The 24,803-nt window shown below is 40.7% G+C and overlaps 1 protein-coding gene across 18 annotated transcripts in view; it reads right to left on the minus strand.

Moving 5' to 3' along the window:
• The window catches only part of HELQ (helicase, POLQ like), a 60,548-nt gene that overhangs the window by 15,188 nt on the left and 20,557 nt on the right, over positions 1-24,803 (minus strand). For 9 of the 18 annotated variants that reach the window (XM_002717036.6, XM_089303110.1, XM_017347425.4 and 6 more), the window contains 7 exons: positions 22,490-22,729; positions 19,015-19,156; positions 18,566-18,670; positions 10,168-10,390; positions 7,721-7,878; positions 5,619-5,717; positions 1,778-1,951 (listed from right to left, as the gene is read on the minus strand). In XM_002717036.6, coding sequence (XP_002717082.1) covers positions 1,778-1,951; positions 5,619-5,717; positions 7,721-7,878; positions 10,168-10,390; positions 18,566-18,670; positions 19,015-19,156; positions 22,490-22,729 — 1,141 coding nt within the window. Of the gene's footprint in view, positions 1-1,777; positions 1,952-5,618; positions 5,718-7,720; positions 7,879-9,931; positions 10,059-10,167; positions 10,391-18,565; positions 18,671-19,014; positions 19,157-22,489; positions 22,730-24,803 lie in introns of those variants that run through there. The other 9 variants (XM_089303108.1, XM_089303113.1, XR_011378352.2 and 6 more) reach the window with 8 other exon arrangements.

A 24,803-nucleotide genomic window follows, 5' to 3' on the forward strand; every position in this document is an offset into this window, starting at 1 on the left:
TCCTCCTTCCCTCCCTCCTTCTCTCTCTGTATTTCTGCTTTTCAAATAAATAAATATTGAAAAAAATCCAAAGTCAACTATTTTTGGACTATTTTTGGATTATTTACTCCCTTAATTAAGGCTTAAGATATGGGGCCAGCATTGTGGTACAGCGGGTAAAGCCACCACCTGCAGTGCTAGCATCCCTATGGGTGCTGGTTCGAGACACGACTGCTTCACTTCCAATCCACTCTCTGCTATGGCTATATATATATCTGTATGTATGTATGTATGTATATATATATATACATACAGACTACGGAGGTTCAGACATGAAAAGTTAAGTTCAGAAAACAGAATTCAGGTCTGCCGTTGTAAACTGGCAGATAAAACTGCTTCTTGTAATGCCGACATCCAATAGGGGCTCCGGTTCTTATCCTGGCTGCTCCAGTTCCAATGATCTCCCTTAATGGCCTGGGAAAAGCAGAAGATGATGACCCAAGTCTTTGGGCTCATGCCACCCACATGGGAGACTTAAGATAAAGCTCAAAGCTCCTGGCTTTGGCCTGGCCCAGCACTGGCTGCAGTGGTTACCTGGAGAGTGAAACAGTGGATGGAAGATATCTCTGTTTCTCCCTTTCTTTCTGTAACTCTTAAAAAAAAAAAAAAAAGGTTTATTTATTTATTTGAAGTCAGAGTTACACAGAGAGAGAAGGAGAGGCAATTGGACGCAACAGCCGGAGTTATGCTGATCTGGAGCCAGGAGCTTCCTCCAGGTCTTCCCATGTGGGTGTAGGGGCCCAAGGACTTTGGGCCATTTTCTACTGCTTTCCCAGGCCATGGCAGAAAGCTGGATCGTAAGTGGAGCAGCCAGGACTCGAACCAGCGCCCATATGGGATGCTGGCACTGCAGGCAGCAGCTTTACCCACTACCCCACAGTGCTGACCCTCTGTAACTCTTTCAAAACAAATCTTTAAAATAAACAAAAAAAAGAAAATAGAATTCATGGAAAAAGTTTTAAAAGATCTAAAATGGAAACAAATATGGAAATAATTATAATATCATTCAATAAAAAGAAACTTAAATTTGCAAATGTGGCTTACATTATAAATTCATCAAAAGTTATCTGGGTAGAAACGTCTGGTAAGCCTTATTGTGTTATTTAAGGAAATTTTGAAAGCTTCTTTTTATAAGTCTTGGACAAACAAATCCACCCATCACAAATACATATTGTAAAAATAGTTTTCTTCTTGAATTACTTTACAAAATAAGCATGTGATACAGACACCTTAAGTAACTAACTGCTTGACACTGGAGAAATTACTGAGGCAATCAAGAGAATACTTCTAAGTAGTCGCTAGGGGGCAGATGTGGCACAGCGGGTTAAGTCGTCACATGGTAGTTGCTGGATAAACTTGATGCCTTTGTCACTCAGGAGAAAGACATTCACACAGAACCTATGTCAGCCGAGAATGGTTATTTTTAACGGTTAATTCCAAAGTCTCCTAACTATTAATGGTGGCCCTGGGCACAGGGTTAGCCAGGCATTTTCTACTTGATCATTCTGTATTATAGCAGATTCAGTACTTTTTGCCTGTTTACCAGTGTATGCATATACTACTTTTGTAGGCAGATAAAAATAAAGGCATTTTTAAAATAAATTTTGAGTGCTTTGTCCTAAGAATAAATCAACAATGAGAAAGTACCAACATACAACTAACTGGTTTATGAGTTTGGTAACAAACAGCTAAAACAAGAAGATGCACAAAGCACAATGCATATATTTAATGGAATTACCTCACAGAAATGTAACACACAAGATGAGAATGAGGCAGCTCCGGAGAGAAGATTTTGTATGTATCCTCGAGGCATGTTAAATTTTTCAGACACACTCCAAACGTTGGTCTCTTTGAGCAGGGTATAAAGAACAAAAGACAAATACAGTCGGTTGACAATGTTCTTGTCCACCTTCTGGAAAGACAAATTTGTTTACATGTTGAATCTATTAAAAATGCATGTCATATTCAAACTGGACCAAAGGTAAGGTAAAGAAACTTCTGTTACAGGAAAGCAAGGATAGGATGACTCCATAGAAGCAAAACTAATGTCTAACACATGTATTTTAGATGAATTCAAAGTGAGTATCATTTTCCAATTATAAAAAAGAAAAAGAAAAAGACATGTAGAGGCAGCTGTTTGGCCTAGCAGTAAGATGCCCACATCCTGTACCTCAGTGTCTGATTCCCAGTTCCAACTCCTGATTTCAGCTACTTGCTAATGTGGACCCTCTGGGAAGCAGCAGAGATAGCGCAACCACCCAAGAGGGAGATTCTGACTGAGTTCTTGGCTCAGAGCTTTGGCCCAGCCCAGCCTGGGCTGCTGCAGGCATTTGGGGAGTGAACCGGTGGGTGAGAGCACTCTCTGAGTATCTCTGTTAAGAAAGAAAAGAACAGTAAAGGAAGGAAGGAAGAACATTTTTTTCCCAATTTAATTTCCTTCTACAGGGGCTGCAGTGGGTTGAAAGGTGATCCCCCCCACCCCCCAAAAAAAGATGTTTTCAAGTCCTGGTCCCAGGTACCTGTCATTGTGACCTTATTTGGGAACAGGATCTTTAGACATGTAACTAGTTGAGAATCTCTAAGTGAAATCATTCTGGATTTACAGCGGGCCCTAAATTCAATGACTGGTGTTTGTGTAAGAAGAGGTAAGGACACAGAGAGGAAGGTGACGTGAGGAGGAAGGCAGGGACTGGAGGGATGCATGTACAAGCTGAGGGAGGTGAAGGACTGCTGGCCAGCACCAGGGGCTAGAGGAGCACCGGGCATTTCCTTCTTCAGAGCCTCTCTCTCTCTCTCTCTTTTTTTTTTTTTTTAAATATTTATTTATTTGAAAGATAAGAGTTACAGAGAGGCAGAGGCAGAGAGAGAGAGGTCTTCCTTCTTTTTGGTTCACTCCCCAGATGGCTGCAACGGCAGGAGCTGGGCCAATCTGAAGTGAGGAGCCAGGAGCTTCTTCTGGGTTTCCCATGTGGGTGCAGGGGCCTAAGCACTTGGGCCATCTTCTACTGCTTTCCCAGGCCACAGCAGAGAGTGGGAATGGAAGTGGAGCAGCCAGGACTCGAACTAGCACCCATATGGGATGCCAATACTGCAGGCGGCAGTTTAACCTGCTACACCCCAGTGCCGGCCCCCAAGAGCCTCTTGAAGAATCAAGGTAGCTGCTATCTTGATTTCAGACTTCTTTTTCTTTTTTTATAGAAAGCCTTTATTTAATAAATATAAATTTCATAAGTACAACTTTTGGATTATAGCAGTTTCCCCCCCATACCCATCCTCCCACCCACAAACCATCCCACTTCCTACTCCCTCTCCCAACCCATTCTTCATTAAGATTCATTTTTAATTATCTTTATATACAGAAGATCAAATCTATACTAAGTAAAGATTTCAACAGTTTGCAACAGACACACAAAGTATAAAGCACTGCTGAAGACTAGTTTTACTGTTAATTCTCATAGCACACACATTAAGGACAGAGGTGCTACATGGGGAGCAAGTGCACAGTGACTCCCATTGTTGATTTAACAATTGACACTCTTATTTATGACTTCAGTAATCACCCAAGGCTCTTGTCATGAGCTGCCAAGGCTATGGAAGCCTCTTGAGTTCACAAACTCTGACCTTATTTAGACAAGGCCATTATCAAAGTGGAAGTTCTCTCCTCCCTTCAGAGAAAGGTACCTCCTTCTTTGATGGTCCCTTCTCTCCGCCGGGGTCTCACTCACAGAGATCTTTCATTTAGGTCATTTTTTGCCACAGTGTCTTCGCTTTCTATGCCTGAGACTCTCATGGGCTCTTCAGCCAGATCTGAGTGCCTTAAGGACTGATTCTGAGGCCAGAGTGCTGTTTAGGGCATTTGCCATTCTATGAGTCTGCTGTGTGGCCTGCTTCCCATGCTGGATTTTTCTCTCCTTTTTAATTCTATCAATTGTTATTAGCAGACACTGGTCTTATTTATGTGATCCCTTTGACACTTAATCCTATCTTTATGATCAGTTATGAACTTAAACTGATGACTTTAACTAGTAAGATGGCATGGGTACCTGCCAACTTAATGGGATTTGGAGTCCCATGGCAAGTTTTTAGCTTTACCCTTAGGGTTAAGTCTGAGGGAGCATGAAAATGTACTATTCTCATAAGATATTTCTTATGTATGTTTTTTGGTGAACAGTTCCAAATTAATATGATTTGGTTTCATTTTACAATTATCTTATTTTTTTTTTTTTAATTGCAGAACAACAGAGAGAGAAACAGACTGACAGAGGAGATCTTACATCTGCTGGTTCACTCCTCAAATGAACACAATGGCATAGGTTGGGCCAGGCTCAGACCAGAAGCCTGGGACTCCATCTAGGATTCTCACATGGTGACAGGGGCCCAATATGACCTGCTGTATTCCCAGGTAAATGAGCAGGGAGCTGGTTCAGAAACAGAGCAGCCAGGACTTGAACTGGCACTCCAATATAGAATGCCAGCATTGCAAGTGGTAGCTTAATCCACTGTGCCACAACATCAGCCCCTCATTTACATTTTAGAGCTTGATATAAAAGATTTGTTTTAAAATATATTTTTATTCAAAATTTTGAAAGCCTAAGTGACACAGCCTTTTTTTTTTTTTTAAAGGTTTTCCTTCCATTGGTCCATCCCCCTAAATGGCCACTACGGTCCAAGCTATGCTGATCCGAAGCCAGGAGCCAGGTGCCTCCTCCTGGTCTCCCACACAGATGCAGGGGCCCAAGCACTTGGGCCACCATCCACTGCCCTCCCATGCCACAGCAGAGAGCTGGACTGGAAGAGGAGCAGCCGGGACTAGAACCCAGCGCCCATATGGGATGCCAGCGCTGCAGGAGGAGGATCAACCAAGTGAGCCACAGCGCCAGCCCCAACACAGCCATTTTTGAAGTAAAAGATAATATCTAAAAAGTGTAGTAATGTGAATGCTTAGGTACTATATATTTTTAGTTTTATGATATAGCAATGCATGGGTCAGCTTTACCCTTCAATTCAAATGCAAGAAAATGTCATCTTCCAGTTCTCAAAATGAAATCAGTATTGCCTGTATATTATAAATTTAAAAGAAATAGTAGCCAAGATAATTATTTTCAATGAGTCCTGGATTGTCAAGGAAAATTAAAAATGACAAAAGTTATATAATAAAAGGGAAAATTAACTTGGAGAATCTGAAGGTTTGGTTACTAAAGAATTGTTTCCACTTCTTTCAAAGTTAGTGCATGCAATAGACATTTGCTTCATGCCCACTGAGTGAATGTTGAAACGCCAACATAAGCTATCACCCAAAAGAATATTAGTTTACCCACTTCTGCCTTCTGAAATGCTTTATATATGGTAAGTACTAGACTGGAAGATCTCTGAAGACAACAAACAACAACCAATACCCAACAACAAAAAATCATACACTTCTGTTGCTTAGAAGTATTTTAAATTGAAAAATATAAATGATATTGATTTAAAGAAAAAATTGTGGAAATGAGATGAAATCAATAAAGGAAATCATATAATGGTACTGAGTTTGTTGAATGAACTTAGTTCATTATTTAGGAATAAAAATGTTACAATACCTTTCTGATGGCTTGACCTGATGCCTTCTTCCCAATAAAGCTTTCAGAGACTCCAAGACGAGAAGCTACGCTTTGTTCTGCGGGACTGAGTTGGCTAAACTACATAGTAAATACATGGAAAAATCAAATTGTAACTTTTAAAAATCTGTTCTTTGAAAGAAATCTAGTATGATATCACCTTGTTATAATTGAGAGGGACATGAAAATGACATAAATGTGTTTATAATACTGCAAGTTTTGAAAAGGTATTATTACAATCTATATATTTTTTTTTTGACAGGCAGAGTTAGACAGTGAGAGAGACAGAGAGAAAGGTCTTCCTTCCATTGGTTCAACCCCCCAAATGGCTGCTATGGCCGGCATGCTGTGGCCGCCGCACCGCGCTGATCCAAAGCCAGGAGCCAGGTGCTTCCTCCTGGTCTCCCACGCGGGTGCAGGGCCCAAGCACTTGGGCCATCTTCCACTGCCTTCCCAGGCCACAGCAGAGAGCTGGACTGGAAGGAGAGCAACCGGGACAGAATCCGGTGCCCCAACCGGGACTAATTACTTAGAGATGGTCACTATGTGATTATGTTTAATACTGGAGGTGGCTGGGGGAAGGAAAAGTGGAAAAAACTTTGAAACTAGCCACATTATAAACTATTACTTAAGAACTTATTATAATGACTTCGTTGCAGGAAGTCAATTTCCTGTGATTAATGCTATATGCTGGGGTGAGTGTTTAGGTGAGTGCTTAAGATACCTATGTCTCATGTCAGAGTGCCTGGGACTGAGTCCAAGCTCTGGTTCTGGGTCCAGCTTACTGCTTATGCAGACCCTGGGATGCAGTGATGATGGCTCATGTCATTGAGTTCCTGCCATCCACATAGGAGACTTGGATTATGTTCCTAGGTCCTGGCATTGGTCTGGCCCAGCCCTGGCTATTGTGGACATTTAGGGAGTAAACCCATGGATGGGAGCACTCTCTGTATCTCTCTATCCTATCTTCTTTTTTCTGTCTCTATCTCTTTGACTCTCAAATTTTTTAAAGCTGTATACTATTTCTGCTTAATATATGTTCACACAGCTAGCCTGTTCACAGTACAATCATAATAGTTTGACATCTACCACGGGGTTTTGCAACACGTAGGGCCAGTTCCAACATGCTGCTGGTAATAAAATCAATATTCATTTGTAGGTATTAACATCATTGGGCTTGGCATATCATCATAGTTGGCTCTGATAGAGCTCTCATATAATTAAACTCTCAATCATCAGCAATGGCTTTCACTTTTTCCTAAACACTGTAGGCATTACAAAACACAGTGGTCACCAAATCATAACAGCAACCGTGTTTGGGAGAATGGGACTACAGGATCCTTTTTTTTTTTTTCCACCTTTATTTTTGTGATAATGAATATGCTTATATTTAACAGGGAAGTGATATTTAAACAAACCCAAAATACTGTTGCCAATGATTGGATAAAGAAAATGGGATACACACACACACACACACACACACGTGCACACGCACAGGAAAACTACTCAGCCATAAAAAAGGATGAAATCCTGTCTTTTGCAACAAAATGGATGCAACTGGTGATTATTAGGCTTAGTAAAATAAGCCAATCCAAAAAAGAGAAATGTGTTTTTTCTGATTTGTGGTAGTTAATATATACAGTTTAAAAAAAAGTAAGGTATTTGAGTGAAATTGACATCTTGAAATTGAATTATTGTTTATAGCCTTTGTTTATGCTCCTGAGGAAAAGTGGTCTACTTTCTACCTATTCAATTTTTTATTTAGTAGAGGATAAAGCTTATGATTATCAAGTAACTTGCAAGTATGCTATTCCAAAAATTTAGAAAAATAAAAAAGGAAGGAAGAGGGAGGGTGGGAGGGAAGGAGGGAGGAGGGTGGTAAGTATCATTATGTTCTTAAAACTATATATATGAAATACATGAAATTTGTAATCTTTATATAAATACATTTCTTTAAAAAACACTAAAAGACAAATGTCTGATTTCAAAAAAATTTCAACACAGAAAAAAGTGAATAATCATTTCACAAAAATCATACCATCACTAATAAACTAAGTAGCCTCAATCGAGAAGTCTGTTCTCACCTGCCTGAAGTATACCATCCAGTCTGGGTCATACTGGGGAACCAGGTCATAGGGAGTTGTTAGGTAGATGAGATGGAGAAAGCTTTCCAGCACAAGGCCTTCAAGACCTTTCTTCAAGTCTCTGTAGAGAATGTCACAATAAGCTAAATCTATAGTTCCTAAAAGAAAGACACAAAGATATCATCCATCATCATCTAATTACTAGAGGAGGAAAGAGATTATTTTAAGTAAAGTCTCATTTAGAAGTTACCCAAGGGGCTGGTGTTGTGGCACAGAGAGTTAAGCCACAGTCCAATATGTAGTATCCTATATGAGCACCAGTTCAAGTCCCAGCTGCTGCACTTCTGATCCAGCTCCCTGCTAACGGCCTGGGAAAGCAGTAGAAGGTGGCCCAAGTCCCTAGGGCCCTGCCATCCATGTGGAAGATTTGGATGATGTTCCTGGCACCTGGCTTTGACCTGGCCCAGACCTGGCTGTTGAATTCATACCAGGAGTAAACCAGAATATGGAAGCTCTCTCTCTCTGTTTGTCTCTCTCTCACTGTAATTCTGCCTCTCAAATAAAAAGATAAAGAAATCTTCTAAAAATAAAGATGATGCTGGTGTTGTGGTACAGTGGGTAAACCGCTGCCTGTGACAACAACAGCATCCCACACAGACACTTGTTCGTGTCTTGGCTGCTCCACTTCCAGTCCAGTTCCCTCTAGTGAGAAAACCTGCAGAAAATATCTCAAGTGTTTGAAACCTTGCCTCCCACATGGGAGACTCAGATGAAACTCCTGGATCCTGGCTTCAGCCTGGCTAAACCTTTGCTCTTGCAGTCACCTGGAGAGTGAAACAATGGATGGAAGATCTCTGTCTCTCCCTCTCTCTTGGTAATTTTGACTTTCAAATAAATAAATATTTAAAAAATAAAATAAAGAAGTTATCCAAATGCAGCAAGAAGTTTTCAAAATCTTCTATTATGCAATCTCCTATATAACTAGGAGACCATTCTGCTGTTATGAGGGCACTTTTCCATGAAAAAATTGGAATTGAAAGATAAATTTGTAATTTTTTGAACTCCATCTATAGTTTTTCCAACAATACACATTTCCACAAACTATTTGCAAACCCCTTATATGCATCAATATTTAATGAGGATTCACCTTCTGATCTAACTATGCTTTGGAAGCTAACCCAGAGAAACATTTCTATATGTATCTAAAAATATACAAATGGAGATGTTCATATAGCCTTGTTTATAACAGAAAAATCAGAAACAATGCAAATGGCCATCAATAGGGTAATTGTTAAATACATTATATTACATCCCTACCATTGGGGAGAAAAAGATTTTCATGATATTTTATAAATGAGAAAAACAAGTTGCAAAAACTATTGATACCATGGTCTCCTTAAAAAATAAACTATGTGCATATGTAACAACACACACACATAAACACACATTCATATGCATAAAGATATTTGGAAGGATATATATAAAAATTATATATTATACAAATTATATATAGATAGATAGATAGATAGATACACACACACATATATAAATTGTTAACCTTGGTAGCCCCTGAGAGGATGGAAATGGAACAAGAGTATGTGACTTCCCTTAACATGGTCCTGAGTTCTTAGGATTTTTTTTAGCAACAGATGTGTATTGTTTTTTATTGAGTAATGAAAATGTAACTGTCTGAGATATTATACTAAGCAAAAAGCTAACCTCCACAAATGACAGGAATGACTATTTTAAAAAACACCCTGTGTCTATGCATGTATTACGCATTGAAGTGAAATGCACAGAAAAGGTCTGAAAAGACAGACATCCAATTGCTATTCTTGGTATAACTTCAATATCTGTGTGGCTGCTGGGGAAGAGGCATGTAAACAAGGGATGGACATAGTTTTCTCTGTATACTTACGCAATATTATAATTATAATACAGAACACTTTTCAAGGTTTCAAAGTTGAATTGCTTTATCAGTTTGTAAGATTAAAGTTATTGATTTGAAATTACAAATCTAATTTAAAGAAAGTGAATAATTTAACTTCTACTATTTCTAATGCATTTCCTCAGCTTAATAATGAGATTTAGGTAAACATCCACCGCCCCTTTTTTTTGGTAAGGATTTTATTTATTTATTTGAGAAGTAGAGCTACAGACATTGCAAGGGAGAGACAGAGAGAAAGGTCTTCCATCTATTGGTTCACTCACCACATGGCCACAACAGCAGAAGCGGGGCCGATCCAAAGGCAGGAGCTTCTTCTGGGTCTCCTACATGGTCGCAGGGGCCCAAGCACTTGGGCCATCTCCTGCTGCTTTCCCAGGCCACAGCAGAGAGCTGGATCAGAAGAAGAGCAGCTGGGACTAGCACTGGCATCCATATGGGATGCCGGCACTGCAAGCAAAGCACTAACCTAATACACCACAGCGCCAGCCCCTAAACTCACCCTTAAAAGAAGCTCGTCCCAGTTTCGTAATGTGAAAATCACATCGGCACTCTTCATCAGAGTTATTAACAGTGTCTTTCTGTAGCAGTCCTTTCTCTGTCAGGTGTCTCAGTGACTCGACAGTTACTTCCCAGAGACTCTTTTCTTTCAATAAAATCTTTTGTTGAACACCAAAAAATGTACCATTCATAAAGTGATGAATGTCACCAAGATTTGTTGCAATCTGAAACAGTTAAGGAACTATTGGCGCACTTTCCTTAATTGAAGGCATCACTCTGCATATTAATCAAGATAACTCATTTCCAGAAGTTATTTAAACAAGAAATTAGTGTAAAATCTACATGGTTGTATACCTATATCAAGAGAATTCTATAGTAGCATTTTTAAAATTAAGAAAAGAAAAACCAATTTAAGGGAGGAGACAGTTGCCATACTCATGCTTTTCATGGGAACATGTACATACTTTTCAATCAAAAACCTCTGAGTTTTAAAATAATTTTTTTCTGACAGGCAGAGTTAGACAGTAAGAGAGAGAGACAGAGAGAAAGGTCTTCCTTCCGTTGGTTCACCCCCACAAATGGCCGCTACAGCTGGCATGCTGTGGCCAGCACGCTGCACCAATCCAAAGCCAGAAGCCAGGCACTTCCTCCTGGTCTCCCATGCGGGTGCAGGGCCCAAGTACCTGGGCCATCTTCCACTGCCTTCCCGGGCCACAGCAGAGAGCTGGACTGGAAGAGGAGCAACCGGGACAGAATCTGGCGCCCCAACCAGGACTAGAACCCAGGGTGCCAGTGCCACAGGCGGAGGATTACCCAAGTGAGCCGCAGTGCCAGCCTTTAAAATAATTTTTCACACTATCTCCAGAGCTGTGCTCTGTTCATTGCTCAACCAGTTTTCATGAATTCCCAGGAATCCTCTCTTTACCCCTTTCTACTCACTTGTGAAGGCATCTTTTTAGCTCCAAATATTGCAATGAAAATAAAAAAAGAACATGGAAAACACAACTGAAAGACTCCAAACAGGATCAGGCAATATTTTGCTTGAAATGTCATATAAAAATGAATAGCCATTTTCTATCTCTTTTTGTTTCTTTTTTTTCCTTCTCCTTTTCCTGTTCTTTCACTGCCTTGTCCTCTGCTCCCCTCCCTCCATTCATTATTTACAACTGACAGTGGCAATCATAAGTAGCACTCTCCATCTTGTGTTCAGATGTACAATTGATTCTGAATTATAAAATCTTTTATTAGCCAATTGCAATGAAGTCACGCTATACTAAAACATAGTCAATCAATAAATATATTTCTGTCATAATTCTAACGATGTTTCAATAGAAAGTATTTATTTCATATTAAGCCAGTATAAGGGCTAACAAAAAATATTTAGAGGTATAGATATTTGCAATTGCTTCTCCCTTTCAATAAAAATGATTCTCAATACAGCAATCAATTAAGCTAAACGTGTACTTTTAAGCTATCCAAGTACTCATTCTCAGTTAGCAGGTTATTAATGTACTCAGTTTCTATATTTTCCCTACCTGATTATAGTAGGGGCCAGATTTGGGGGAGAGGGCTTTATTTGATCTCTCTACCTAACATCATGTTATCTTCTGTATCTTCCTCATTGAAAAACTTCTGACACAGTCATTTAAATCCACCAGGCCAGCCTGTCTCTGGCCTCAGCAGCTTCTCAAAGTGGAGTTCTCCACTGATGTCCCAAACTGCAAGTGCATCCAAGCCCAACTTCAAAGTCACTTCCACTAATTCAAGTATTTGCTCACTGCTAACCACATGCCAAGCACTGCAGAAGGCACTGGGATTCAGAGATCAATGAAAGCAAAAATGGACTCTGCTTCCACAGGGCTTACATTCCAGGAAAGGAACATTAGCCATTAGTAACATATCAACAACAATCACTGACTGGCACTGCAAAGGGCAGGGAATGTGGTTCTACATAGCACCTAACAACAGGATGGACTCAGAGGCATAGGGGAAGCTTCCATGAGGAAGCAAATGGTTAAACTAAAACTGAAGGTTTAGTAAGGGTTAGCTAGACCAAGAGTGTGCTGAGAGTGAAGCTGGAGAGGAAAGATGGGGATGTTCCAGGTTTAAGGAGCACTGGGATATGGTGTCTGAGAAGTGAAAACAGTGTGGAGTAAGAGTGTAAGAGGGCTGGAGAAGGAGGAAGCTGGATAAAAAGGCACAGGCCTCCCCTCCCACAGCTAGCCATGAGAAGGAATTTGGGCTTAATCCTAGGAGCAATGGGAAACCACCGACAAAGTTTAAGTAGAAGAGAGTAATGTAGCCAGAGTCACATTTTGAGAACATCATTCTTTGTGAAGAATTATTCACAGGGCATGTGGGTAGGCAGGGCAAAGTGGCTGCAGAGACCATTAGGAGATTATGATCAAGTTCCAAGCAGGCCACACAACCCACTTCTCTTTCCCTCCACTCTTCATCTGTAAAATAGGAATTACATTCCTTAATTCAAAGGGGTACAAGGACAGATGAAAAAACATGCGGAACATGGATTGTGAAAAAGAAACAATAATTGGAGGTTCCCTGGATTGTCTGGCCCAACAACTGTCACATTCTCTTATTAATTCCAAAGTTTCCTTTCCTTCTGTCAAAGTGTGGATCCAGTGCTTCCAGGGAAGTTCACCTCTGCCCTCCTGCCCCTCACAGTGCCCAAGTCATGGATCTTGCCTTCTTCCCTCTCACCTGTGTCCCACCTGGCTGTGCCTACTCATAAGACTCGACATCTGCTCCCACTCCAAGGGTTGGAATAACTCTGGCTATTGATCCTGTCTAGAATGTCGGCCTCCTTCCACAACTCTAGTGCTGTTATGAACCCCACCCCACAATGCAGGAGGAGCCCTGGTGGCCTGACTTCCTCAGGACTGGAACCGGCAGCTTGAGTTCTGTCCCCTCTGGGCAGGCTTGGATGACAACTCCCTTCCTGTTCATCTCAACTGACTGCTGCCTGGACTTCTTGCTGCTGTGGAGCAGCAGGTTAATGCCGTGGCCTGAAGCGCCGGCATCCCATATGGGCGCTAGTTTGAGACCTGGCTGCTCCACTTCCAATCCAGCTTTCTGTTATGGCCTGGGAAAGCAGTAGAAGATGGCCCAAGTCCTGCACCCACGTGGGAGACCTGGAAGACGCTCCTGGCTCCTGGCTTCGGATCAGCACAGCTCCAGCCATTGTGGCCAATTGAGGAGTGAACCATTGGATGGAAGACCTCTCTCTCTGTCTCTGCCTCTTCTCTCTGTGTGTAACTCTTTCAAATAAATAAATAAAATCTTTAAAATAAAAAACAGAATTTGAATAAAACCATGCAGTTGAAACTGTTCTCCATGGCCAGACTGATAAAATCCTGCTTTTGTGGCCAAACTAGTTTCCCCTGTCTGCCAATTAACTCTGAGTGCTCTGGTCTCAAGTGAAGTCCCACTTCCTTCCTAATTCCATTGCCTTTCTGCTGGGTTCCTAACTTATGACATGTATATTTGTTAGATAAAAGTATTATGAATATATTCCCCCATCTGTGGATGGCTTTTTCTTCTTTTTTTTTTTTTTAAAGATTTATTTATTTGAGAGACAAAGTTACAGACAGTGAGAGGAAGAGACAGAGAGAAAGATTTTGCTTCCGTTGGTTCACTCTCCAAATGGCTGCAACGGCAGGAGCCGATCCGAAGCCAGGAGCCAGGAGCTTCTTCCTGGTCTCCCATGCGGGTGCAGGGGCCCAAGGATTTGGGCCATCTTCCACTGCCCTCCCGGGCCACAGCAGAGAGCTGCATTGGAGGAGGAGCAGCCGGGACTAGAACTGGCGCCCATATGGGATGCCGAGGCCACAGGCGGTGGATTAACCTACTGCGCCATGGCGCTGGCCCAAAGGAGGCTTTTTTTAAAAGATCTATTTATTTACTGATTTATTTAAAATGCATAATGAGAGGGAGAGGGAGAGGGAGAGGGAGGGGGAGAGAGAAGGGGAGGGAGAGAGAAAGAAATGGAGAGAGAAAAAGAGGGACAGGAGAGGGAGAGGAGAGAGAGGTTTTCATCTGCTGATTTACTTCCAAAATGGCCAGGACTGGGCCAGGTTGAAGCCAAGAGCCAAGAACTCCAATTGGGTCTCCCACATGGGTGGCAGGGGCCCAGGTACTTGAGCCATCATCTGATGCCTTCTTAGGCACATTAGCAGGAAGCGGGATCAGAAGCTGAACAGCTGAGACTAGAAGCAGTGCTCTGATATGGGATGCTGGCATTGCAAGTAGTACCTTAACTCACAATAACACAATGCCAACCTTTAAAGAGAAGTTTTAATTTTAATGAAGTCTATCTGATTTTTCCTTCATGGTTTAGGTTTTTAGTTTTCCTACTGAAAAAATTTTTGCCTAACCAAAAGTGAAAAAGAATTTCTCCTGGGGCAGGAATTTGGTGTAGCAGTTAATATGATGCTTTGGATGTGCAGATTCTTAGCCAGAGAGCTTGGGTTTGACTCTAGCTCCACTTCACATTTCAGCTTCTTACTAATGTACAACCAAGGAGTCAGCAAGTGATGGCTCAAGCACTTGAATCCCTGCCACCATGCGGGTGAACCAGATTGAGAGTCAGGCTTCTGGCTCTGGCTTGGCCCAGCCCCAGCTGTTGTAAGCATTTTCAGACTGATAATGGGTGGAAGATTCTGTCTGCCTTTCAAATTAATAAAAACAAATAGCTAATATTTTTTTTTAAAGTCTCCTATGTTTTGACTTAGAAATTTCATCTTGGGGGCTGGCACTGTGGCGTAAAGCCACTGCCTACAGTCCTGGCATCCTATATAGGCATTGGTTTGAGTCCCAGCTATTCTGTTTCTGATCCAGCTCTCTGGTAATGTGCCTGGGAAAGCAGCAGGAGACAGCCCAAGTGCTTGTGCCCCTGCACCCATGTGGGAGACCTGAAGAAGCTCCTGGCTCCTGGGTTTGCATCAGTGCAGTTCCAGCTGTTGCAACCATTTGGGGAGTTAACCAGTGGATGGAAGACATCTCTCTCTCTCTGCCTCTGCCTTTTCGTAAATCTGCCTTTCAAATAAAATAAATAAATATCTTTTTTAAAAAAAGGAAATTTTGTCTTGGATTCTTTAAAAAGTTTAGGTCTCTGATCCATTTTATTATTATTATTTTTTGTGCACTGTATGAATAGAGGTTAATTATTTTTATTCAGCGTATGGCTATCCAGTTGTTCCAGTACTATTTGTTGAAAAGATTATCCTTTCTCTATTGAAATACTTTGGCAACTTTATTGAAGATCGACTGACCACATACATGTGTGTCTATTTCTGGACTACGATCTATTGGTCTACACAGTTATCCTTGTACCAATGCCACATTGTCTAGATTACAGAAGCTTTACAGTAAATCTGAAAATCAAGGGGTATGAATCCTCTTTGTTATTCTTTTAGAAAATGTCTATACCTTTTGCTTTGTACTGATTTGCAGATTTATGTAGGAAGAAGTGACATCTTTCAAAACTGAATGTTCCAATTCATGAACATGGTATCTCTATCTATTTAGATGTTCTTTAATTTCTCTCAGCAGTGTTTTATTTCCTTTTTTTTTTTTTTTTTTTCCTGACAGATAGAGTTAGACAGTGAGAGAGAGACAGAAAGGTCTTCCTTCCACTGGTTCACCCCTCAAATGGCTGCTACGGCCGGTGCTGTGCTGATCCAAAGCCAGGAGCCAGGTGCTTCCTCCTGGTCTCCCACGCGGGTGCAGGCGCCCAAGAGGAGCAACTGGGACTAGAACCCGGTGCCCATATGGGATGCCGGTGCCGCAGGCAGAGGATTAACCTAGTGAGCCACAGTGCCAGGCCCTCTCAACAGTGTTTTATCATTTTTCAGTGTGTAGGTTTGACACATATTATGTTGAATTTATCCTTAAATATTTTCTGTATTTTTGTACATTGTCAATGGAATTATTCTTCCAATTGCTTGTAGTGAGCATATAAAAATATATGATTGAGATTTATATGTAGCCGTGTATCCTTTGACCCTGCTATCTACAATCTAGTAGTTTCAGAACATCTTTTTGAATTTTTCTTGAACCTTGCATCATCAGTTAGTAAGATAGCTTTACTTCCTGTTTTTTAATCTACATGCCTTCCTTTTTCTTCTTCCTTTATTGTACTGGTTATGGCCTGTGATAACATGTTGAATAGGCTGGTGAGAATGGATATCCTTTCTTTTCCTGATCTTAGGGGGAAAATATTTCGTCTTTCATCATTAATTATGATGGTACTTGTAAATTTTTAATAAATACCTTTTATCAGGTAAAAGAATTTCTGTTTGACTCCTTATTTGCTGAATTTTTATGACATATGGTTAAATTCTGTCAATATGGAGAACTGTGCTGACTGAATTTTGAATGGTCAACTGACTTTTCATTACAGGAATAAACCTTAATTGTTCATGGTACCTTGTTCTTATGTTGATGAATTATTAATTAAACAATTTTTTAAACCGACTTGAGAGGCAGAAGGGTAGGGGTGGGAGTGGAGAGAGAGTGCTCCCATCCATCATTTCACTCCCTAAATGTCCCCAGTAGCTGGGGCTGGGCCAGGGATAAAGCCAGGAGCCAGGAACTCAGTCCAGGTCTTCCATATGGATGGTATTGACTCAATCACTTGAGCCAATACAAGGGTATTTCATCTGTTATCCTAACTGCTAGGCCAAGTGCTTACCCTTGGATTACTAAAATTTTGGAAGCTTTTTTTTTTAATTAAAAATTATTTATTTTCACTTTATATGCAAGGCAGAGAGAGGCAGAGATCTTCCATCCACTGGTTTATTGCCAAATACCACAACAGCCAGGCTGGGCCAAGCTGGAGCAAGGAGGCTGGAACTCATTCTGAGTTTTTCATGTGTGTGGCAGGGACCCAAGTACTTGAGCCATCCTCTGCTGCCTCCCAAGGTGTGTACCAGCAGGAAGCCGGGTTGGAAGTGGAAGAGCAAGGACTTGAACCAATATGGGATAAAGGCATCCCAAGTGGCATCCTCCTTACCTGCTGTGCCAAACCTGTATCCCAATAGAGTTTTTATATCGATGTTCACCAATACCTTAGATTATTCAAGGATCTAGATACTCAAGTATCATCTCTATCTTTTAATGTCTCTAGGATGTTTACTGATGACCCTTTCATTCCTGATACTGGTAGTTTGTGTTCTCTCATTTTCTCTTGACCAATTCAATCACTGATCTTACTGATCTTATTAAAGTACCATCTTATGGACTCATTTTTTCTTTTGTTTGTTTACTTTTTATTTTATTGATTTTTGTTTTAATCTATATTTTAAGTTAGCATCCCTAATCTGAAGATTTAAAATATAAAATGCCCTAAAATCTGAAATTTTGAGCACTGGATTAAGGATGCTTATCCAGTAAAGTTTATACAAGTATTACAAAAAGAAACACACACACACACACACACACAAAATCATGGGCCAGCATGGTGGCATAGTAAGTTAAGCCTCTGCCTGTGACACTGGCATCCCATATGGGCACTGGTTCATGTTCTGGATGCTCCAATTCTAATCCAACTCCCTGCTAATGGCCTGAGAAAGCAGCGGAGGATGGCCCAAGTGCTTGGGTCCCTGCACCCTCGTAGGTAGGAGACCCGAAAGAAGCTCCTGGCTCCTGGCTTCGGACTGGCCCAGCTCCAGCTGTTGCAGCCATTTGGGGAGTGAACTAGCGGATAGAACACCTCTCTCTCTTTGTCTCTTCCTTCCTTTTTGTAACTCTGCCTATCAAGTAACAATTTAAAAAAGAAACTGAAATACTTTGGGTACCAAGCATTTCAGATAACTCATCCTGTATTTCCTTCCTTCTGCTTACTTTGAATTTAATTTATTATTTATTTATTTGAAGTTTCTTAAAGTAAAACTTACATCATTGAGTTAGGATCTCTCTTGTACACTAATAAGCACTTAAAGTTATAAATTTCCCTTTAAGCATTTCAGTAGGCCTGTCTTACTAGTTCTGATATACTGGTTTCTATCGCCCCCTCCCCATCCCTGCCACATAAAGTCTGTAGCAGTCTGCCAAATGTTTACAATATTCTAAAATGGTCACAGGACTACAAGTGTATCTTACTCCCAGTAGAGGCAGCGCGGAAAGTTGTACCATGTCAGGACCCACAGCTTAGCCTCTTCCTTGTGATGGATGCCAGTTATGATTTGCTGACTTTTCATATTTCTTACAGTTCAAAGGACTAACAATGCACACATAAATCAGATTCAGATCAATCATGTCACAAGTTGTTCTTTTCCACACTAAAAGTTAACTTTTTCTTTCTTATTTGATACTTTACATGGCTTTCCAATCAACATTATCTCAGGTAAGTATAGTTAAGACTAAAAAGTGTTATAAAATACCTTCAAGCCAATCAAAGACAGAAACAAAGACTGTATTCCCTTGGTGAATTCCTGAACAAGATGGCTGTAACAGTTTTCCGGTGGTCTGCTTATTAACTCAGATACCTACAAAAGTTAACAGTATACCTTGTATTATTATAAAAATAAATAGTGGTACATATAAAGATTTTACTTTACATCAATATTATCTGACCAAGGGGAGACAAAAAATAAAAAGGCAAAAGAATAAGAATTTAACAGGTATCCTCACAAAGAAAGAAGACAATTAGGGTAAATACTTGTTCATTGTCTGAAATATGTACAGATTGCTCTCATTCTTAATCATAAAGAGAAGGAAGGGTCACTTAAAGGAACACTGATAACTTTAAAAGATGATCTCATAAAAGGGCTAGACCAAAGATCAAAGAAAAAGAACACAAAACCCACCAACCAACCCAATTGCATATTACCTGTTGCTTGTCTTTTTCTTGCAAGATAAGGATACTCTCTCCAATAGTATCTATTCCAGCGCGGCCAGCTCTGCCAATCATCTGTTTATATTGATTTCTCTTTAAAAACTCCTTAGCAACATAGGGAGCTCTTAAAATAACTCTGTGGAATTGATGGAATTAATTCAGAGTGATACTTAATCGTTAGCAATAACACCTACTCTAAAATTCTTAATTTCATTATATCTATGTGCTATTAAATTTATGATATGCCAACTCAAAATGGCAGGTAACTACCATGTACCAAGAATCTATGATACACTAGGTTCTTTATGTACATTACTGTACCTCTTACAAAACTCTTAGCAATAACACAAGTATCTCTTTTAGTTTATTTATTTATATAAAAGTTCTTATGAGTTTCATCATCTTTTTAAAATATTTATTTATTTATTTGAAAGTCAGAGTTACACAGAGAGAGGAGAGGTGGGGGTGGGGGGTCTTCCATCCGCTGGTTCACTCCCCAATTGGCCACAACGGCCGGAGCTGAGCTGAGCTGAGGCCAGGAGCCAGGAGCTACTTCCAGGTCTCCCACAGGGGTGCAGGGGCCCAAGGACTTGGGCCATCTTCTACTGTTTTCCCAGGCCATAGCAGAGAGCTGGATTGGAAGTGGAGCAGCCGGGTCTCTGGCGCCCATATGGGATGTTGGCGCTCCAGGTCAGGGCATTAACCAGCTGTGCCACAGCACTGGCCTCTATTTATTTTTACAAAGGAGTTAACTGAAGCTCAAACAAGTTAAGTAGCTTACCCCAAACCACAAAATCAGTAATGGCAGGCACCAGGATTTGAACTCAAATCTGACTAGCTACAAAGTCTATCGGTTTACAGTAAGGGTCTCCAAAGGTTTTATTTTTGTACTCAAAAATGAAAAATCTGACCATGTATCAAGGTATGCATATTTATTTATGAATTTATATTATTTTGAACTATATAAAATTGCAAATTTCAACTCTTTTTGATCTACAAAAAGGATGATTTCAATCTTCCTCACATACATACAACTCTGTAGTCAGTTTTCCTATCCAAAGGCAAGAGAAACCCTCTGTCATCTACCTGTAGTAATCAACATACTCCTTTATTCATGAATCCCAAGTCAATCAAGATTACTAAACACTTGAAAAAAACTAACAAAATAAAAACAAGAACATATAGAATAAATGACTGACAGATAGTACAGGAAACCAAAGAGAACTTTTAAAAGTTTTAATTAGTATCTACAGAAAATTCCAGAGTGTTGCATCCATAATATGAAGGGAAGGTAGACTGTATCAAAGAAAAAGCAATAAGAGTTCTGAGAAATGAAAAAAAGTTAAAAACTCATTTAAAAATTAACTGGATAAATGAATAATGAATGAACATAGTAAACAGATACAGTTAAAATGGATTTTGTTATATGGAAGGAAAGTTGAAGAAATCACATAGTTCAAATAGAAAAGTATGAAAGATATATAGAAGAAACCTTAATATTAGAGGCCTCAACCATAACTGAAGCTATAATATAGAAAACAGAGACAATGGGAAGAAAGAAATAATTGATGAAATAACAGAAAAAATTACTGTAAGTTAAAGAAAGGCATAAAGTATTAAATGAAAGCATCCATCCATGGATAAAAAGTAGGTGAGTTGGGATTATGGAATTACACTTCCTGGGTTAAAACCTTATCTTTGAAACTCATTTGTTGGGTGTTGAGTAAGTTATTTAACCTTCCATGTCTCAGTTTTCCCTTCTGTAAAATGTGGGTAATAACACAAGAACTTCTTTATAAGGAACTCTGAGAACTGGAAAAATCTATGTATGTATAGCTACTTTTATATAGAGAGGAGGGAAAATGTAACAACCACAATCAGCATTACTACACACACGGCTGGCGCCGTGGTGCAGTAGGTTAATCCTCCACCTGTGGTGCTGGCATCCCATATAGGCACCAGTTCTAGTCTCGGCTGCCCCTCTCCAGTCCAGCTCTCTGCTATGGCCTGGGAAAGCAGTAGAAGATGGCCCAAGTCCTCGGGCCCCTGTACCCACGTGGGAGACCTGGAAGAAGCTCCTGGCTCCTGACTTCGGATTGGCGCAGTGCTGGCTGTTGTGGCCATTTGGGGAGTGAACCAATGGAAGGAAGACCTCTTTCTCGGTTTCTCCCTCTCACTGTCTTTAACTAACTCTCAAATAAAATAAATAAAATCTTAAAAAAAAAAAAAATGACAGATCAAGGCATCAGAACCAGTGAGGAAACAGAGATTATCCCACATCTAACAACTATGATCTCATTGAGATATCTACAACTTCATACCCAAAAGAAAATCCATATGTGAGGGGTCTTCAAAAGATCATAGAAAATGCATTTTCATTATGCATGTATTTCAAATTTTTTTTTTGCACCAAAATAAGCTTACTTTTTAATTTCATTCTCCCATGAACTTTTTGAAGTACCTTTGTATTTTTACCCTCATGGGGGATTTATAAAATTTAACCATTTAATAGAAAAACCCATAGTCACAAATTACAAACAGCAGAAATCAGTTGTTAAGGCCTATAACTTTTTTTTTTAAAGATTTATTTATTTATTTGAAAGTCAGAGTTACACAGAGAGGAGTAAGGGGGAGAGAGAGAGAGAGACAGAGAGAGAGAGAGAGAGAAAGAGAGAGAGACACAGAGAGGTCTTCCATCCAATGGTTCATTCCCCAATCTGCCGCCACAGCCGGAGCTGAGCTGATCTGAAGAAGCCAGGAGCCAGGAGCTTCTTCCAGGTTTCCCACGTGGGTGCAGGGGCCCAAGGACTTGGGCCATCTTCTACTGCTTTCCCAGGCCATAGCAGAGAGCTTGATCAGAAGTGGAGCAGCCAGGTCTTGAACTGGTGCCCATATGAGATGCTGGCACTTCAGGCAAGGGCGTTAAACCACTGTGCCACAGCACCAGCCCCTCCGCCCCCACCCCCCCCCTTTTTTTTTTAAAGATTGTAGGCCTATAACTTTGGTAACAAATGAAAAGGTAATGAAGATTTTCCCTAAAAAAAGATAATAGGGGCTGGCATTGTGACACAGTATGCTAAGCCTCTGCCTTCAGCACCGGCATCCCACATGGGCGTGGTTTGTGTTCTGCTGCTCCTCTTCCGATCCAGCTCTCTGCTTATGGCCTGGAAAGGCTGTGGAAGATGGCCCAAGTGCTTGGGCCTCTGCACCCATGTGTGACATCCAGGAGAAGCTCTTGGCTCCTGGCTTTGGAATGGCACAACTCTGGCCATTTTGGCCATGTGGGGAGTGAACCAGCAGATGGAAGATCGTTCTTTCTTTCTAACACCAAGAAATTTACTAATACTTTTCATTAAAGGAAATAAACCAAACAAAGTTTTCAGCAAATTCTGAAAAAAAGCTGATAAATTTTAATCCACTGCTGAGAGAGTAAAGTCTGAAGCCTGGCCTAGTGTTGTTTATCTCTTACCTTCGAGCTGGCAGGTTGACCCCTGCTGCTAGGGTAGATGTGCAGGTAAACAGACAGAGGACGCCTGAGGAATAGGCCTCCTCCAGAAGCCTCCGTTCCTCGCTGGTTAAACCACTGTGGTGGTAGGCCACTCCAAAAGGGATAGTGTGCTTTAAAACAGGACACAGTGTGCCACTGCTGATGCTCTTCAGGTTCTTAATCACCTCATCTTTTTCTTTCTCCCTGTGCTTCAGATATTCCCTAGGAAGAAGATCCATTGGAGATGTGAATCCCGGATCTGACAAAGTCCTGATTTTTCATCTTATTAGATCATGGAAACATTCTTCTTGGAAAAAAAAAAAAAAAGTACTACTTTAATTGATAAGGGTATACAAAATGTACTTAGAATTTTGATTCCAACTTCATTAACTATCAAGCAGTCTCTCATTCTTTTTGCAATTTACACAGAGCCCTGAGAAAACCTGATCAATGCTTAGAAAAAAACATAACTGTTCATATAAATATAATCCTCTGCATATTATTTCAGAAGGTTTGTAGACTTGTGAAGTTCATTCCTATTCTTCCTAAGAATCCATGCACCCTAGGTTTAGACCCTTGCTCTAGAGTCATTTGATTGTTTATTCTCTGCCACATAAAGTCTTACAGAAAATGGTCTGCTTTATTTTAAAGCATACATTTTCCTGTCTGAAAATGGTAACACATATTATTATATCATATTACATGCTAAAATGCTGTCTTATACTAGCACTATGGAAACCACAATAACACCTCACAATGTCTCCATCACTTAGCCGCTTCATGTCCGACTACTTTCAATTATCCTAAGAAAATGAGTTAATTACTGAGAATGCTTCAGTGATAATTTCATTAGGTTTTTATAATAGAAAATGTCACTATAAAGGCAGACCACCAATTACCAGATAAGGAATTCCTTCATTTTATCTCAAATCTCTGTATCTTTGTGCCATTCAATAAATTCAATTGTATTTTTTATTATTATTTATTTTTTTGACAGGCAGAGTGGACAGTGAGAGAGAGAGACAGAGAGAAAGGTCTTCCTTTGCCATTGGTTCACCCTCCAATGGCCGCTGCGGTCGGTGCACTGCGGCCAGTGCACCGCGCTGATCCAATGGCAGGAGCCAGGTGCTTATCCTGGTCTCCCATGGGGTGCAGGGCCCAAGTACTTGGGCCATCCTCCACTGCACTCCCTGGCCACAGCAGAGAGCTGGCCTGGAAGAGGGGCAACCGGGACAGAATCCAGCACCCCGACCCGGCCTAGAACCCGGTGTGCCGGCGCCACAAGGTGGAGGATTAGCCTAGTGAGCTGCGGCGCCGGCCAAATTCAATTGTATTTACTTTGTTAAAATTGTATTTATCATTTTTACTTGAGAGAGAGAGAGAGAAAGAGAGAGGAGCAGAGATCTTTCATCTGCTGTTCACTCCCCAAATGCCTGCAACAGCCAGGCTGGGGCTGGGCTGGGGCAGGCCAAAGCCAGAAGCAAGGGACTGAATCCAGGTTTCCCACATGGGCAGTGAGAACTTGAGCCATCACCTGCTTTCTCCCTGGATGCATATTAGCAGGAAGCTGGAATTGGAAGAGGAGTTTGGATTTGAACCAGGCACACCAATACACTAGGTAGGCATTCCAAGTGGTATAATGTGCCAAATGGCTACCCCTATTTTATTTTTTCAAATTTCATTTATTTATTTGACCAGCAGAGAGATAGATTTAAAGACAGAGACAAAGTCAGACAGAAAGAGCTTCCATCTGGCATCCCCCAAATGCCTACAAAGGCTGGGACTGGGTAGAGCTGAAGTCCAGAGCCAAAAATTCAATCAAGGTGTCCCACAGGGACCCAGCTACCTGGCCATCACCACTGCCTCTTAGATACTGCATTTGCAAAAAGCTAATGTCAGGAGCAGGGGCCAGGTTTCCTGCAACGCAGGCACCCATGCTGATATGGGATGCAGGCATCTTAACTGCTAGGCCAAATGCAGGACTGGGACAGGAGGTAAAGGATGACTAAATTAGAATCCCAGTTAACAGTCTGTGAAGAGTGATATAGTACTAGTTAAGGGGCCAAAAAGATGCCTGGAAACATGCTAAAATCTCACATGGGACAAACAGGTGCAGAAAACAAGAAACCATACTTAAAGTCACTTTATACTTATCTCTGAGTATGACAAAGCCAATACTAAACACATAAAATTCCAAATCAATACATTTCGTAATTAGGAGATTAAACTCAAATGTCCACATAACTTAAGTGTAAAGGTTACTAAGAAAACAAAAGTAGGGAGCAGTTTTGTGGTG

This window comes from Oryctolagus cuniculus, chromosome 8, assembly GCF_051225735.1.
Source record: "Oryctolagus cuniculus isolate XC-2025 breed Fujian yellow rabbit chromosome 8, ASM5122573v1, whole genome shotgun sequence".
Classification (NCBI taxonomy): domain Eukaryota; kingdom Metazoa; phylum Chordata; class Mammalia; order Lagomorpha; family Leporidae; genus Oryctolagus; species Oryctolagus cuniculus.